The 15,010-nt window shown below is 38.8% G+C and overlaps 3 protein-coding genes across 3 annotated transcripts; 1 reads left to right on the plus strand and 2 right to left on the minus strand.

The window, feature by feature from the left end:
• Positions 1-231: 231 nt before the first annotated feature.
• Positions 232-543, plus strand: N7518_000001 (uncharacterized protein; the record flags this gene model as incomplete). The annotated part of the gene is made up of 1 exon (XM_057180929.1): positions 232-543. The coding sequence occupies one exon, from the start codon at positions 232-234 to the stop codon at positions 541-543; it is 312 nt and encodes a 103-aa protein (XP_057046279.1).
• Positions 544-1,765: 1,222 nt separating this feature from the next.
• Positions 1,766-2,410, minus strand: N7518_000002 (uncharacterized protein; the record flags this gene model as incomplete). The annotated part of the gene is made up of 2 exons (XM_057180930.1): positions 1,766-2,110; positions 2,177-2,410. 2 exons carry the CDS (start codon positions 2,408-2,410, stop codon positions 1,766-1,768), a joined length of 579 nt encoding a protein of 192 aa, XP_057046280.1.
• A 5,484-nt stretch (positions 2,411-7,894) lies between these two features.
• Positions 7,895-8,092, minus strand: N7518_000003 (uncharacterized protein; the record flags this gene model as incomplete). The annotated part of the gene is made up of 1 exon (XM_057180931.1): positions 7,895-8,092. One exon carries the CDS (start codon positions 8,090-8,092, stop codon positions 7,895-7,897), a length of 198 nt encoding a protein of 65 aa, XP_057046281.1.
• Between the last annotated feature and the right edge of the window lie 6,918 nt (positions 8,093-15,010).

Below are 15,010 nucleotides of genomic sequence, written 5' to 3' on the forward strand. Positions count from 1 at the left end.
TCCCTTTGTCAAGTGGACCCCAGGTTTTCAAGGGCAAGTGGCAGTGGTAACTGCATGTCTCCTTGTCTGCCCGACCCGTTAGCTACCCGGCAATGAGTAAAGTGAACCTTTAGGGTGGACAGGCAGGTATCGGTAAGGGCAAGTCATAAGTTCCTGGGAAATTATTCGTATTCCAATATCCACAAGGTTCTTACATAGATGGTCTAGCGATAACAGCCCAACTTTTGCTTCATGGAACAAACCAACCATTGTCCGTTCTCGAAGCGAAGACAGGTTTCATACGGCGTTCAAAGATTGGAGTCATCGTCACGCGCGAAATGGCCGGCTTTGTTCGATGGTGTGAGGCGATACGGTCGGTTGAAGCTGGGTAACATTTTGTTCTCCAAAGAACTCACCTATCTCCTGCTGCAAGACGAAGACCCGGCTAGCAAGAGAATGTACGTCAACTCTTTCCTCCCAGGTAACATCGTCACCGATCAATGGGTACCTTGGAATTTATACTTCGGTACTTTAATCGGCTCATCGATACGCCTTGCGGGTTAATTCTTCGGCCAACGTTTGGAGCAAGGCGCTGCCACAGCTCTGTGCCTCGCTGCAAGGTCCGATGTAAGCAGACATCATACATGGATTTTGCGGTCCTTATTTTGTAGCGGTTGCTGTGCCAAGTGATCCAAGTTCGATGGGGAAGGGTATGATATTGGGCCGGAAGCTTTGGGTATGTTCTATCGAAGCCTCGCATATGAGGTTGCTAAATACTAGCTCTACTCAGGACTGGATTGGCAGTCGGATAACTGCAACGCTGGGGCCGAACTGGCAACGCGATGTTGCGAAAGGGGCAAGACGATCCTTCGGGTTGTCAAAACCTAATCTATGCCGCATAATTCTTGCCCTTCGCTTCATACCAGTGTTCATTGTTGACATGTGTAAGCCGTTCATCTTGCTAATGATTCGTGATAGAAGTCAGTGGCCAATACTGTATGGGTTCCAGAATGGTAATATCGATCTCTGTAGCTAACTAAAAATATCAAGCTGGCAGTATTGTAGGACATGCTGACAAAGAGTAATATTCACTTTTTTGTGAGGTGTCTGATATTGATGTCGAAAGTTATTCTGGGTAAATAGCCAGAAATCCCATACTGATTTACCATATTTCTGACAGTTCGTTCCAAATACTAAAACGATGCTGAGGCTTCATGCGGTGCTCAATGAAAGTCCACAATGTACAGAGGGCCTTGTATGTGGCTAGCTACCCCTGGAACAAAATGGCAATGAGGGACAAGACTCTGGATAATTATATGGCAGAAAATGTGGTGGGCTGGCTTCTAAACCCTATGTTTCCTGCTTCTACATTGCCTGGCTTCGCAACCCGAACATATTATGTCAATCTGATAATTTACGCTACGCTACGGGGTAGAATGGTCAAGGGAAAGGAATAAAATTTGAATAACAGAAAAGATGCAAAAAGAAACTGCTTCCATATAATTATATGTATCTACGGAGAGAGGAAATGAAGGATTTAGATGAAATGTGCGGGCCACTGTACATCCTACTTACTGCCCTCGGAGACACTAACTTGTCAAACCGAAGAAATTGATATTGGGGTTGCCCAGCTACGCTTTAAAGTTATGATTTTGCTTTTTACGAGGTCTGCAGATAAGTGCAAGTACTTCGCGCCAAAAAAGAAAACTGAGAGGTTCATTTCTGAAAGTAATACAAGTCCAATTACAAGTCCAATTACAAGTGAAGCGCTGACATCAGCCCAGGCTCACTCTGTTGATGGGTTGGGCATTCCAGCAGTATCAGGCCATTTGCGGAACAGATCCGCGAGATGGTCGATTGGTGCCGCCAGAAGCCCCACCGCAGTCTCATATGGGGGTTTGTCTGGTGCACTAGGGTGAGAACGCGAAGGAACAAACATTTTTGTCCGGCCAAAACTCTTGGCATAGCTCTCGCTATCTTCTTCGGATAAAGCTGCTTCCAGCTTGGGCAAGTCGTCGTTCTCTTCCTCTTTGATATGCTCGGACAGATTCTCCATCAGCTCTTTAATGGTAGGAATGAACTTTAGATCTGAAGGTGTCATGTTCTGAAATACCTTCAGTTGCTCTTTGACCTAAATGATTGTGAGTTGCTGGGTGGGGGCGGCGTGGGTTTAAGAGAATAGAATAGAACAGCCTACCTTTAAATGCTCCTTGCGGTCTTTATTCGCCATCTCGACGCCACCAGGAAGCAGCTTTTCGAAAATAGGATAAACGACCAGTTCCTCTCCAATGGAGTGTCGAGCTAGTTCCCAAGTGAAGAGGTTTTGGAAACGCGTCTGCTCATCTTTATCCGAGGCGTTGATGATCTTGTCATAGTATGACTCAATCTCTCGATGATCCTTTTTCATCGCGTTGCTAATTCTGGGCCCCATAGCGATAGGTGAGGATGCAAATCCTCGTCGCTGAACAATAGGAAACAGAGCCTGTCTGAAATGCGGTGTTCCGGATGAACGAACAAACATATTACTCCAAACTATCCCTTTTACAATTTTATTGAACTGGAAAGTGGCCAAATTTATATGTGATTTGGCCGTCACGGGGGTGAACGCGTCACAAGCTCTTGCTTGCCACTAAATCCAAGATCATCCTGACGTAGAACGGTTCACCCAAGCGATTAATGCCGTGAGAGGTCGTTTTTTCGCTTGAGCCCAATAGATAACTACACCAGAAAACAAGACAAAGAACTAGGCATGATCAGACCAATCAGAAGAAGTGTGATGGTAAGCATCATCATGACGGCGGGCGGCAACACCTAGCTCCCTTCCACCCCATTTTAGTTACAGCAAATCCAGTTTTTTGACAAATGATTGATATGCTAGCTGCCGAATCCATGCGTTTGTGATGCTGACTAGAAATCAAGGCCAGGTGTAATTGGTCCAATTTATAGGTGCTGTCCCCTTTTTGCACAAGATCACATGCAATCAACGATCACGGTTTGTTTATGAGGAATCTGGATATTTCCAACCCTGCTTGATTTTGGTGTTCCTACCAGTAGCTACTACGCATGCGATGCAGATTAACTTCATGGTGCGGGGCCCTTGCCCCCGAGTCATCGATTCAAGCGACGATTAGTGATGCAAAACTTCGAACAAGCATACAATTGAAATTACTCGATTGGGTACTCGGCCCTAATCGATGCCATGAACGTCTTGAAGTCATACTTGGTCATAATTCATAACGCAACCATTGTTCCTGACTTCCCTGAAGGAGGCAATGGAGCCTTCAAATATTCCAGACAACTAACGACGTCACGGCGCATGGCAAGGCTGTTTGCACCGAACTCATACTCCAACTAAGCCTAGCGCTGTAGTGGCTGCAATCATTGTGCAGACAAGGATCAAGCGCGAGCGCATCCTTCGAGTTACATTGTCTCCGATCAGGAACCTGAGGCCTATCTCTGGGATCTCTAGCCCACGCTCCTGAATGAGTACAAACGTCTTTAGTACTGTAATCTCACATGCAAATTGTTGAGAAAATGGCCTGAAGGGGGAGATCTGGCAATCTGACATGGTCCCTATCCACGCCCAGTCCCTTGCTTCTGTTTCCCCGTTACCTTCGTTATCCATCCAAATTTGATTCATAACTGCTCATCTCCGGCCATCTCCAAATTTCTGCCTTGCTCTTCGACATCTGTTTGGGACCCACGTAGAAACAAAGGGTTTGCTGTTCGTAGCAGTGTGAGCACTGCGGCGGAGCGTGATCGCAGAGGACATTCAACTCGCGACATAATTTGCAGTCAAATAAATTACTCTGATACAGCTGTACAGAGCGCGGCGAGTCGACCGGGCGCGAGTCGGAAGGGGATTCCGTCTGGGACAGGAATAGTTCTTTTGAGACTGGCGACTGAGGCGCTCTCCGAGAGATCATGGTTGGCTCGACTGAGCACCTAGGGACGACCGCGCTGGCTTTGACAGGGAATGTGGTCTGTGAAGGGCATTGGCAAGAATCACTTTTGGATTGACAGTGCTTTCTTATGTCCGTTAGTTATCCTGGGGTCGGAAAATGAACTCCTTCCAACTTGCCGTGGCGCCCAACACGTCATGTTTTAGTAATGACGCGGAAGTCGGTCCTCGTTGGTAAAATGACAATGTTTTGTCGCTGGCAGATTTGGGAAACGTGGAGGCAAATATTCAATGGAGGGGACTGACCAGCTCTTCGCCGAACCCTGGAAGTTATAATTCATTTGCAGCGAGCGAACATGACATATCTGTTCAAGCCTTCAACCGCAAGCCCATGTACGTAACAGCCTTGTATTGAGCATTGAGGGGAATTTGTGGGCTGGTTGCGGCGGTAGTAGTAGGGTTGCATGCGACTTACGTCGCTCGAGCCGCCCACGCTACTTTGAGAATACCGCCTCGGATGGCTCAGCGAACCCAAATTTGGAACGAACACTAGAACGGCCGCGTTACCTCCTCAAGCCCTTCAGTCCTTAATTTGTAGTCTACCATTAGTGCTGGTTCGAATACAAATAGCTCAAACACTAATGCCCAAGGCAGAAAGGACAAGCAAAGGCGCAAAAGGCAGCCTCCCAAAAGCTCAAGGCGGAAAAGAAAGCCTAAGCGAAGGAGGAACATGGCCAAGGAAGAAATGAAGGTAACAAACGAAGCGATGGATAATGAACCCTTCGAGGTCTACAGGCCCGCAGGTTTCATAGAGATATCAAATCACAGAACTCCATGTCAATTCGGATGCTAGTTGTAGTCCATTTGCTCGGGAAGATGGGAGGTCATTTAATGTGATGGGTGGGTGACATGAAAATCTGTGTAGCTTACTCCGTCGATAACATCGGGATATGGCCCCGCAGCCAACTTAGGTACAGCCAGCTTGTGAAACGTTTTGGATTTCTTTGCATACATCGAGCCCTGCAGGCCATAGCCTCGGGTCCCCAATATGGGCTGAAGTCACTCGCACAGTTCCACTGATCTATCCCGTAAGAGTCCAGGTCAACTATAGCCCCATCTGACCGGCCCCAGCGAGTGCTTCAGCTTCTGGGGCAAAGATAAATGGTTTGTGCAGTCTACCTGCAGTCTATCCCAGCCCTTGGAAAGTACTTTCGTGCTAGGAAATGGACAAAAGACCATAGCGAGACACCTCTGGCACATTCCCCTTGGCATATTCTTTTCTTTCACGTTTGGGAACTGAAGTCATTCTATTCGACAAATCTCCACGAGGGTTGACAGCTCGATATTCGGCACAACCGACAGACGATGCTTTTATGCGTCTTTTGAATCCATTAAACGTAGGCCCAGGAGATCAAACGCTCTGAAAACTTGCTCAATCGGTTGATTCTATAGCTTTCAGTAAAAATACGAAGCGGAAAATGAGAGAATAGGATAAAAGGCAGGCTTACACGTGCCACATCTTCGGCATCATCCGATGAAAATCGGATTGTCTCATTGACCGATTCATGATTGTGAGCTAAGTCGTCGATCCAACGATCAACAGCGCTGAGATCCCAACACCCCCCACTGGGTCTAAGGAATGGATGCTGATCAGTGACAGCGATGACTTTGTGTTCAATGGCGCCAGGTGAACGATTGTAATTTCGACGCAAAAGAAGGCAACTAAGCGTTATAGGTTGAATAAGTCGGGAGGAAAAATAGATCGTTATACCAATTTCTTCGTTCGACTAAGATACTTCATTTGACATCGCAAGTTGCTCTTTAGTTCGAAGCAAAACTCAAGGTTCTTGCCGTTGTATTCCAGAGGCTGTAGCGACAGAGAAGAGCAAGTGAATTACTACTCTCTCTACGTCCAACCGGACCGGATTTCTCAGTTGCGTCATAAGAGCGGCCGATGGTACCGAGTTGGTGCCGTTCAATCACGTGTTGTGTATCCGAGTCCACCGTATCCCTGGTACGCATGTGGCATGTGTCCATCTTCATACCACCGAGCAAAACTTATATGCCGAACGAAGTATTGAATATGTTTGATGCGACTGTATGAATCGCGACAGCGAATACAACTCATCCCTCCAGCCACTAAGACCCCTTCCGAGCCGGGCGATGACGATATGTTCGCAGAGGATACGCCTGTCAGCCAGAAAACTACCTTTTATGACAAGTTTGAATCAATACGTTCTCCGAAGCAGTCTTGCACATGAGGTTGCAAGAGACTTCTTGATCGAAGCCCGCGTGTAGCGAATTGAAGCGGAGATCAATTGCTACCGAGTCTGGTTATACCCGCTCCCCAAGAATGGACACATCGCGAGAAATGTAGGCTCGAGAGTCAAACTCGGAAGAGTCATACCAAAGGCTATTGCACCGACATCCGCTATATCACCTCTTCCTCGTCTTCCATCACCCACATCACCTGTCGTACCGTGCCTGTCATCCTCGATAGCCGTGCTACCGCCAACCCCACCGTCAAGCCAAACCCCAAAGAGAAGAATACAAGTCGCATCCCAAGACCGAATGCATTCCACGGTATCAGTGACCGCAGGATCTCTTCTCCACGACACGACTCCTCCGAACGTAATCCTGCTGCTGGTAGGCGTGACTACCGGTCTACTAACAGGTACAACTGGTTCGCATATGCACATCCATCAAATCTGTTATGTAAAGTCCTCTGCTCTTCAAGCATAACTAGTATCCGACGCCCGCCATCTGACACCTACAAACCCCCCGGTTTGTATAGCGTTGGCAACACGAATATCGTTGAATGGCCAAGATGCGAGCAAGCTCAGCCGCGCAGAGATGGACGCGGGCGCACCGGTGCTAGAGGCCAAGGTGGCGTTTTTTATACCCGAGGCGGAGGCGGTGTGTCTTGTTGGGAAGGGTATATGGGAGGCTGATTGGAGAATTCGTCATGGCCGGCCGATTCGCAAGGAGTTTCACTATGGATGACAGTGAAAGACAGTGAAAAGGAGAATATGGGCTGTACGTCTGGTTTCAAGTGGAACGGAACACCTTTCTTCGTAGCTACGACCACTAGCGGGCTGGCGGCCGGAATGCGGCCTGCGGAGAAAGTGGCTATCTGGACGGCGCTAGGGAAGTGGGTGGTAAGGAGGAGAGATGAGAGGGCACTGCCTTCTGTCTGAATACAAGTTGTTGGGTGACCGGAAGGCGGTCACCCATGTGGGTCCAGATCACTAGATAGCTCCGCTCCCTCTTCCTCTCTTTCTCTCTCTCCTCGTCCATCAGATCTTAGCGAATCTACACTAGTTGTTTTCCCCTTTTCAGGTACAACATAGTTAGACACGCCATTACAAGTCTAAAAGGTAGTGCGTCTGGCTCGATTACGTATGGTTGATTGATCAGATACGTACCGAGGATATCGGAATAATAGATAATGTCGGATTGACGGATACTGGTATGTGCTAGTATTGAGGTGTCCCATTGAGATGCATTGATTGTTGTTCTATCTGGATCTTGCTGTTGAAGCGTTATCAGATCTCAGGAGTCGTTCCTAGCGTGTTACGACGCTGGTATGCCGAGCGTACCCCGTTTACCTTACAGAGACAAAGAGAGAATGGGTACTTGATGAATAACCCTGTCCATAGTGGTAAAATACCACCCCTCAGTTCGACACGAACTTTCGGCAACATAGAGGTAGGCTATAACAGATCTATGGTCATTTTCTGTTGGCCGCTCCCACAAGAAAATACATAGTACGCGTCTTGGGTATGTAATTGCCTCAAACCAAGGAACGATAACGGAACGGAGTTGAAGAAGCTACAAACCGCGCGCCTGTGGCTCTGGCTTAGGACTCAGCACCAAACAAGCTGCCGTATTGGGATATTCTTGAAGACTTGAATAATAATTTACAACTGACTAAACTGAGAAAAACAGACCCTGTAAATCCGAATTTTACTTCGATATATTCAGTGCATTGATTGTTCCGACGCCCGCAATACCTTAGATTGTGCCGGCTGCCAGCAAGTAACCACCGTCCACGACAATCGTTTGTCCATTAAGGTATTGGTTCGAGACAGTAAACAATACAGCACCAGCCATATCCTCATCTTTCCCTGGGCGTCCGGCGGGGACTTTGCCTTCAAACTTCTCTTTAGGGATCGTGCTCTTTTGCTTCTCGTCACTGTCCCCAGTCGTCATTTCGGAGGGGAATGCCCCGGGCGCAATATTGTTCACACGAATTTTAAGTTACAAGGAAGCAATCTCGTGGGCCAATATCTTAGTGAGATAAACGGCGGCTGCCTTACTAGCGTTGTAGGCAAAGTGATGCTAGGCAGTTTTGATAAGACCTGAAATCGACGAGATATTAACAGCTGTACTAGACCAGCCATACTCGTCCGCTGTTCCCTTATTAAGTAAGGGCAGGAACGCAGTGGTTATAAAGAAAAGCTGTGTGACATTGGTACGTATAACTTCTTCCCATTCCTGAACTGTGCTCTGGTTTTTGAACAGCTCTTCCTGTAATGCTTTGGGGTCCTTATGATCGGTGTTCTGAGTTAGAGAGCTAATACCGGCATTATTAATCAGAATATGTAGTTTCGACTCCTTGGCGGAAATCTCGTTAACTAGCTTCTGAATCGACTCCTTTGAGGTGATGTCGGTAGCGATTGGGATAATCTGGCCCGGGATATCCTTAGAGTATAACTCTGCAACGCGCTCCAGTTTTTCCTTTGTGCGACCAGTAATATAGACCTTAGTGTTACGTGCCGGGTTCTCTTTAGCAGAAGAAGTGCATTGCTAACGAAATATCAAGTATGAAGAAAAAAGGAAAAGAAAACAAAACATAAAATAATAAACGGGTCCTTATACCCCTTCGGGGGCAAAGCCCTATCCTCGCTTAGCTATGAAGGAAGGTACGATTGCTTGTGTAAACGACCAACGGTATGATCCTAAACGGGAAGGTATAAGTTCTATATATGCTAATTATAATATAACCCCTAGGTAAGAATATATTTAGTCCCTAAATACTGGCTTCTCGTTATCTATATGGTTATCTAATATTCGATTATCCTATATAGCCTCAATCTATTCTTATAGATATATCGGCGGTCTAGGCTTCGCTAGATAGGTATTATAGAATTCCTTAATTATCTCTAGAATATTCTTAAAGTTACCGGCCGGGTACTATATAGGATCTAGGTTATATCCTAACTACTATATATAGTATTACAGCTTCTTATAATACTTTCTTATATCTAGGATCTTTTTAACTTCCTACTTATTAGTCTATCCTACTTATATTAGAGGTAGCAGATCTATATATTATCCTATAAGTAGTTCTATACTTACTACCTTCTATAGCTTACTTAGGTTAAATACTAGGTAGATATTAATTAACTATAGTAGTTCTAACTTATATATATTCCTAATCTTTTCGATAATCTTATAGGGTCTACTAGTTATATAAGAGAGTTTTTGACTTAGATAGTCCTATAGCTAATCTTTTATAGTAATAAAGACTAGGTTACTAATATCGAAGTCCTCTTTATAATAATAATAGTTAGCCTACTATATTTATAGTTCCTATAACTTCGCAATTTATTTATATATATCTTCCTAGATTTATTATAACTTCGAGAGTTAATTAGCTACTTCTTATTTATTATATATTAATCCTATATAATTCTAGTTAAAAGATATTACTAGTTTATAACCCTATTTAATAAAGAAAGGGGACCTCTTTATTATATCCTATAGAAGAATTAATACTATAAAATCTATTATTAGTAGGTATTCTAACTAGTTATCCTAGTTATATTTAATATATAGTCTCAATCGCTATACTATAAACTGATTTATAATTTCGCTCTAGCTATCTATCTATAGGTAGTATATAGTAGATAGTTTTCGTTTAATCCCTAGGATTCTATAGAACTCTATCTAGAACTTAGAGATAAACTATCCTCCTTAGTCTAATATAATAGTCTTAGGGATTCCTATAATCTATATAATATTATCTATAAATAGATATACTATCTACTTTATATTAGTATCTTTATAATAGGGGATTAATATTAGTCTTTTACTTAGTTAGTTAATAATAATAAATACTATATTATAGCTATATCTATCCTTTAGGAAGGAATAGAAATCTATTAATAGATATTATTATAGTTATTTAGGAATTAGTAGTAGGTATAGGAGACTAGGTATATAATCTCTCTAGGTCTTTATATATTTATATATTAGATAGTTATCTATATATTACTTTATATCTATAACCTATCCTAGCTAATAGTATCTAGTTATAATAAGCTTCTTAAGTTTCTTAATACTAGGGTATATAGTTAATAGTTATTAGTATATTTTATTAAGTAACTATACTTAAAGATCCCCTTTATTAGGTACTTCTAGATAATCTTTAAATAATAGTAATTTATCTTATACTATCTAATAGGGATCTATTTAATCTCTTATAATCTATTAGAATACTTCTAGCTCTAGGTTCTAGTAGTTTATTAACTAGACTTATTTAGTTATATCTAGGTCCTATATAGTCTTAACTAGTAGGGGGGGGAACCTTAGTATCTTATATAGATTCTATCTATAAGGGGGATACCTTAATTTCTAGTACTAGTTCTATTTCTTCTCTAAAATATTCCTTAGGGAGTAATATAAGATATCGATTAATATCTATATAGGGACTTTCCTTTCTTAAAAGGATATCTACGATAATATTCTGTTTCTTAGGGTAGTATTTAATTATAAAGTAGAACTATAAGAGGAACTTACTCTACTATACTTATTATTAATTTATCTATTATACTATTATAAAGTATTTAAGAGATTAATAATCTATAAGGATCTTAAAATATTCTATATAAGAGAGTCCTTTAAGTTCTAGGTACTATTCCTAGAGTATATAAATAATTATAAGGAATTCCTTATCCCTGATTTTATAATTAAGCTCTATAGGTTATATAGTCTTTAAGAAGAAGGTAATAAGATACTAAAAATTATTAGCCTTATAGTATTATAAGAGAATAGTACTAATAACTCTATTTAAGGTATCTATCTCTATATAGGTCTAGAGGTCTAGATTATAGTACTATAGGATAGGTATAGTTATTAACTTATACTTTAATTATATAAATACTTACTTATAGTCTAGTAACTATTCGTATACTATATTATATTATATAAGATAGTATAATAGTTTTAAAAGGAAACTATAATCCTTAATAAATTATCGATAGAAGTTATAGAATCCTAAGAAGGATTATATTCCCTTAATTATTAATAGTATCTTCTAGTTCTTAATAACTACAATCTTCTCTAGATCTATTATAATACCCTTAGTACTTATAATAAATCCTAAGAACTTAGTTTTCTATATAGAGAATTTATACTTAGATAGTATAACCTATAATCCTACCTTTTATAGTTATTTAAGGACTTCTCTAATATACTTCTTATATTCTTCGAGTATCTTACTATAGATTATAATATTATTTATAAATATAACTATATAGTTATCTATATAGTCTCTAAGTACTATATTTATAAATCGCTAGAATATTACTAGACTATTTATAAGACTAAATAGAGTTACTTTATACTTAAATAATCTATATTAGGTATAGAATATTATAAGATCTTCTATAGCTAGTATTAATCTAATATAGTAGAAACCTTAATAGATATTAAGCTTTATAAAGAACTTTACTTTACTTATTTATTAGAATACTTTATTAATAAGGGGTAATAGGTAATAATCTTTCCTTATAATTATATTTAATCTTTAGAAATCTATATAGAAATATAGACTACTACCTAGTTTCTTAGCTATTAAGATTAGTAAGGTATATAGAGCTAAACTAGGTATAATAAATCCTTTTTTAAGGTTATTAAGGATATACTATTTTATAGCCTTTAGTTTATTTAACGATAATTTATAAAGTAGATAGTATCCTAGCTATACCTCTACTTTAAGGATAATTTTATAGTCTATCCCTAGGCAATATAGTAGTAGTTTATTAGACTTCTTCTTAGAGAATACTTCTATAAGATTATAGTATTCCTTTAGAAGGATTTGTTTAATCTTATTAAGTTCTATATCCTTTATAATTATAGATTTAATATTAATAATCTAATCGATTTTATAGAGTAAGGTCTAGAAGACTTTGATATCTTTATTAATAACTATTTATATTTATAAATAATTAAATCCTACTTAGCCGATAATACTAATATCTATTAGTAGGAGAACTTCCTTTATTTCTTCCTCTAGTACCTCTATTTAGAGAGGTACTAGTTTAATTTTATTATTTAGGTTTTATACTATCTTATAATACTCTTTGATTTACTAGTATCTATATTAATATTCCCTTATAATAGGGTATAGCTTCTAAGTCTTTAGGTCCTACTATAGATTACTTAAGACTTATTTCTTAAAAAGATAATTATATTATTCTATATCCTTCTAGTAATCTAGCTTAATTTATATAGGCTGTTTAAGGATTATTATAGGTATTAGTATAGTTAACTAACCTACTACCTTATTAAAAAGGATATTCTTATCTAGCTAGATTATATAATACTGTTGGTAGTTAAGGAGGATATTATTCTTAGTGAATTATATATATCTAATAATTATATTATATCTACCTAGATCTACTACTAGTATAGGAATCTACTATTAGATCTAGTTATCTATACTTAGTATAAGGATAATAGTATATATAATTAGTTAGGATAATTTACTATCGAATCCTCTAACTAGATACTTATAGTCTAGCTTATAGATATATAATCTAAATTTCTTACTAAGTAGTATAACTAGTTCTATATTAATAAATATTAAGCTATCTACTCTAATATCTACTAGTACTAAGATTATAAAGGAATATCTATTATAAGTCAATCTTATATTAAATACTAAACTATCTTATAGACCTCCTAAAAGCTTATATAGATCTAGTATATATAGTAATACTTATTTCCTACCTAGGATTAAGACTTCTCCTAGGCTATTACTTTTCCTAAGTCTATATTATCCTCTAATTCTTTAAGTTTAGTTATATATAATTAGCTATAGGTCTAGTTAGTTATAGCGATAGTATTTATAGCTATATTTACCTTTTTCTTTAGGCATTCGAATGTTATATATCCCTTTTCCTTATAGTAGAAGTATTAACCTTCCTTTATAAGAGTCTCTCGCTCTATAGCTAATAGGCTAGATAATAAGGTAGCCCTTTTATACTTTATATATAGGGTAAAACTAGACTAATTAGTAGTAGTCCTAGCTCTACTTCTAAACGTAGTTATTATATAGGTATATATAGTACCCTTTACTTCCTATTAGAGACTAATCTTATAGGATATACTCTAATAACTCTAGGTAAAGGTATTAAAAGGAACCATTTCCTAATTAATAGCCTATATAACTTAGCTCTATAATAGATATAGAAGTTTCGAATATAGGTTATACTTATAGTTTTCTTTAATAACTATAGCTTCCTCTATAAGTTATATAAATTTAGCTAAGAAGTTAGTGAAATCTTCCTTAGGTTTTATCTTAAGTTTATAGTAGGCTATATATACTTCTATATAATAATTCGGGTTTATAAAGATAGTATAAAGGTAGATAATAATATCTTCTATATCGATATATAGGTTATTAGAGGTTATACTTATTTATAGGGTAATATATAGCTATACTTTACCTTTATATTAGCTTTATATATATAGCTTCTAGTAAACTAGTAGTAGGTAGTAATTAGTATTCGCTTTAAGTTTCTATCTAATAACCATTTCCTATATTTTAAAATAGACTTCCTTTCTATCCTTTAGTATTAGTATATTAGGTATCTTTATAGATCTCTAGTTAATAACTCCTATAATCGGTATATTACTTTAGGCCTAGTTCGTTTTACTCTAAGTAAGAATAAGGCAGTAGGTAAGGTTATCGCGCTTATATATAGTAATATCTCTATAAGTAGTAGCCTTATTATATTCTTCTATAGCTTAGTTATATTCTATTATAAGGTAATCCCTTTCTATATAGAATTAATTATATTCCTCTATAATTCGTTTAATAGCTTCCTTAGACTTTCTATTCTTTATAATTAGGATTTAGATTTTATCTTATATTATCTAGTTATTATCTTCAACTATTTAGAACCGATTAGCTAGCTTAATAAATTGTTCCTTACTAGGAGTTATATATATAATCTCTCGGATAGAAGGAGTCGAAGGACCCTCCTTAGGGCTATTATATTTAATACTTTTAATTAGGTCCTATATTCTAGTAGGAATTAGGGTTTTAAGGTTTACAGCTTCTTCTATAAGATAATCCAATACTATAGGTTATTTTCCCTTACTAATCGCAGTAATCTATTATGGTAGAACTATAGCTAGTCCTATTCTAGTTAGTTTTAGGATAGGTAGGGTAAAACTGGACTAGGACCAATTGTAATAATTATCTATATAGTTATATAGCTTCGAAAGTTTAGGTTTAGGGTAATACTTAATATTATATTATATACCGGGTTCTCTTTAGTAGAAGAAGTATATTACTAACGAAATATTAAGTATAAAGAAAAAAGGAAAAGAAAACAAAACGTAAAATAACAAATGGGTCCTTATACCCCTTTAGGGGCAAAGCCCTATCCTCGCTTAGCTATAAAGGAAGGTACAATTGCTTGCGCAAACGACTAACGGTACAATCCCAAACGGGAAGGTACGAGTTCTACACGTGCCAATCGTGACACTTAGCACCATTGACGGCGAGGGTTTGAGTGGCCATCAGACCGATGCCCGATCCTCCACCTATGACAAGAGCGACTACCCACTATGTCAGCAACGCCAGCGCTAGGGAAGAACAGTTGATATTGTTAGTGACTCACCTTTGTTCTTCAGGTTGAAGAGATGGTCGAGCTTAAAGCTCTGGTTGCTTTCATAAGCAGACATATTTCTGTTATTTGTTCCAAAGCTTGATAAAAGAATTAGTCGGCGATTGGATAGTAGTACATCTAGGAGCGGAATTATAGCTCTTATATGTAGTGAAATTTGCTTGGCTTACATCAATCTAATGTAAGACTTTAATCGAGCTGATAG

This window comes from Penicillium psychrosexuale, assembly GCF_028828465.1.
Source record: "Penicillium psychrosexuale strain IBT 29551 chromosome Unknown utg000001l, whole genome shotgun sequence".
Lineage (NCBI taxonomy): Eukaryota > Fungi > Ascomycota > Eurotiomycetes > Eurotiales > Aspergillaceae > Penicillium > Penicillium psychrosexuale.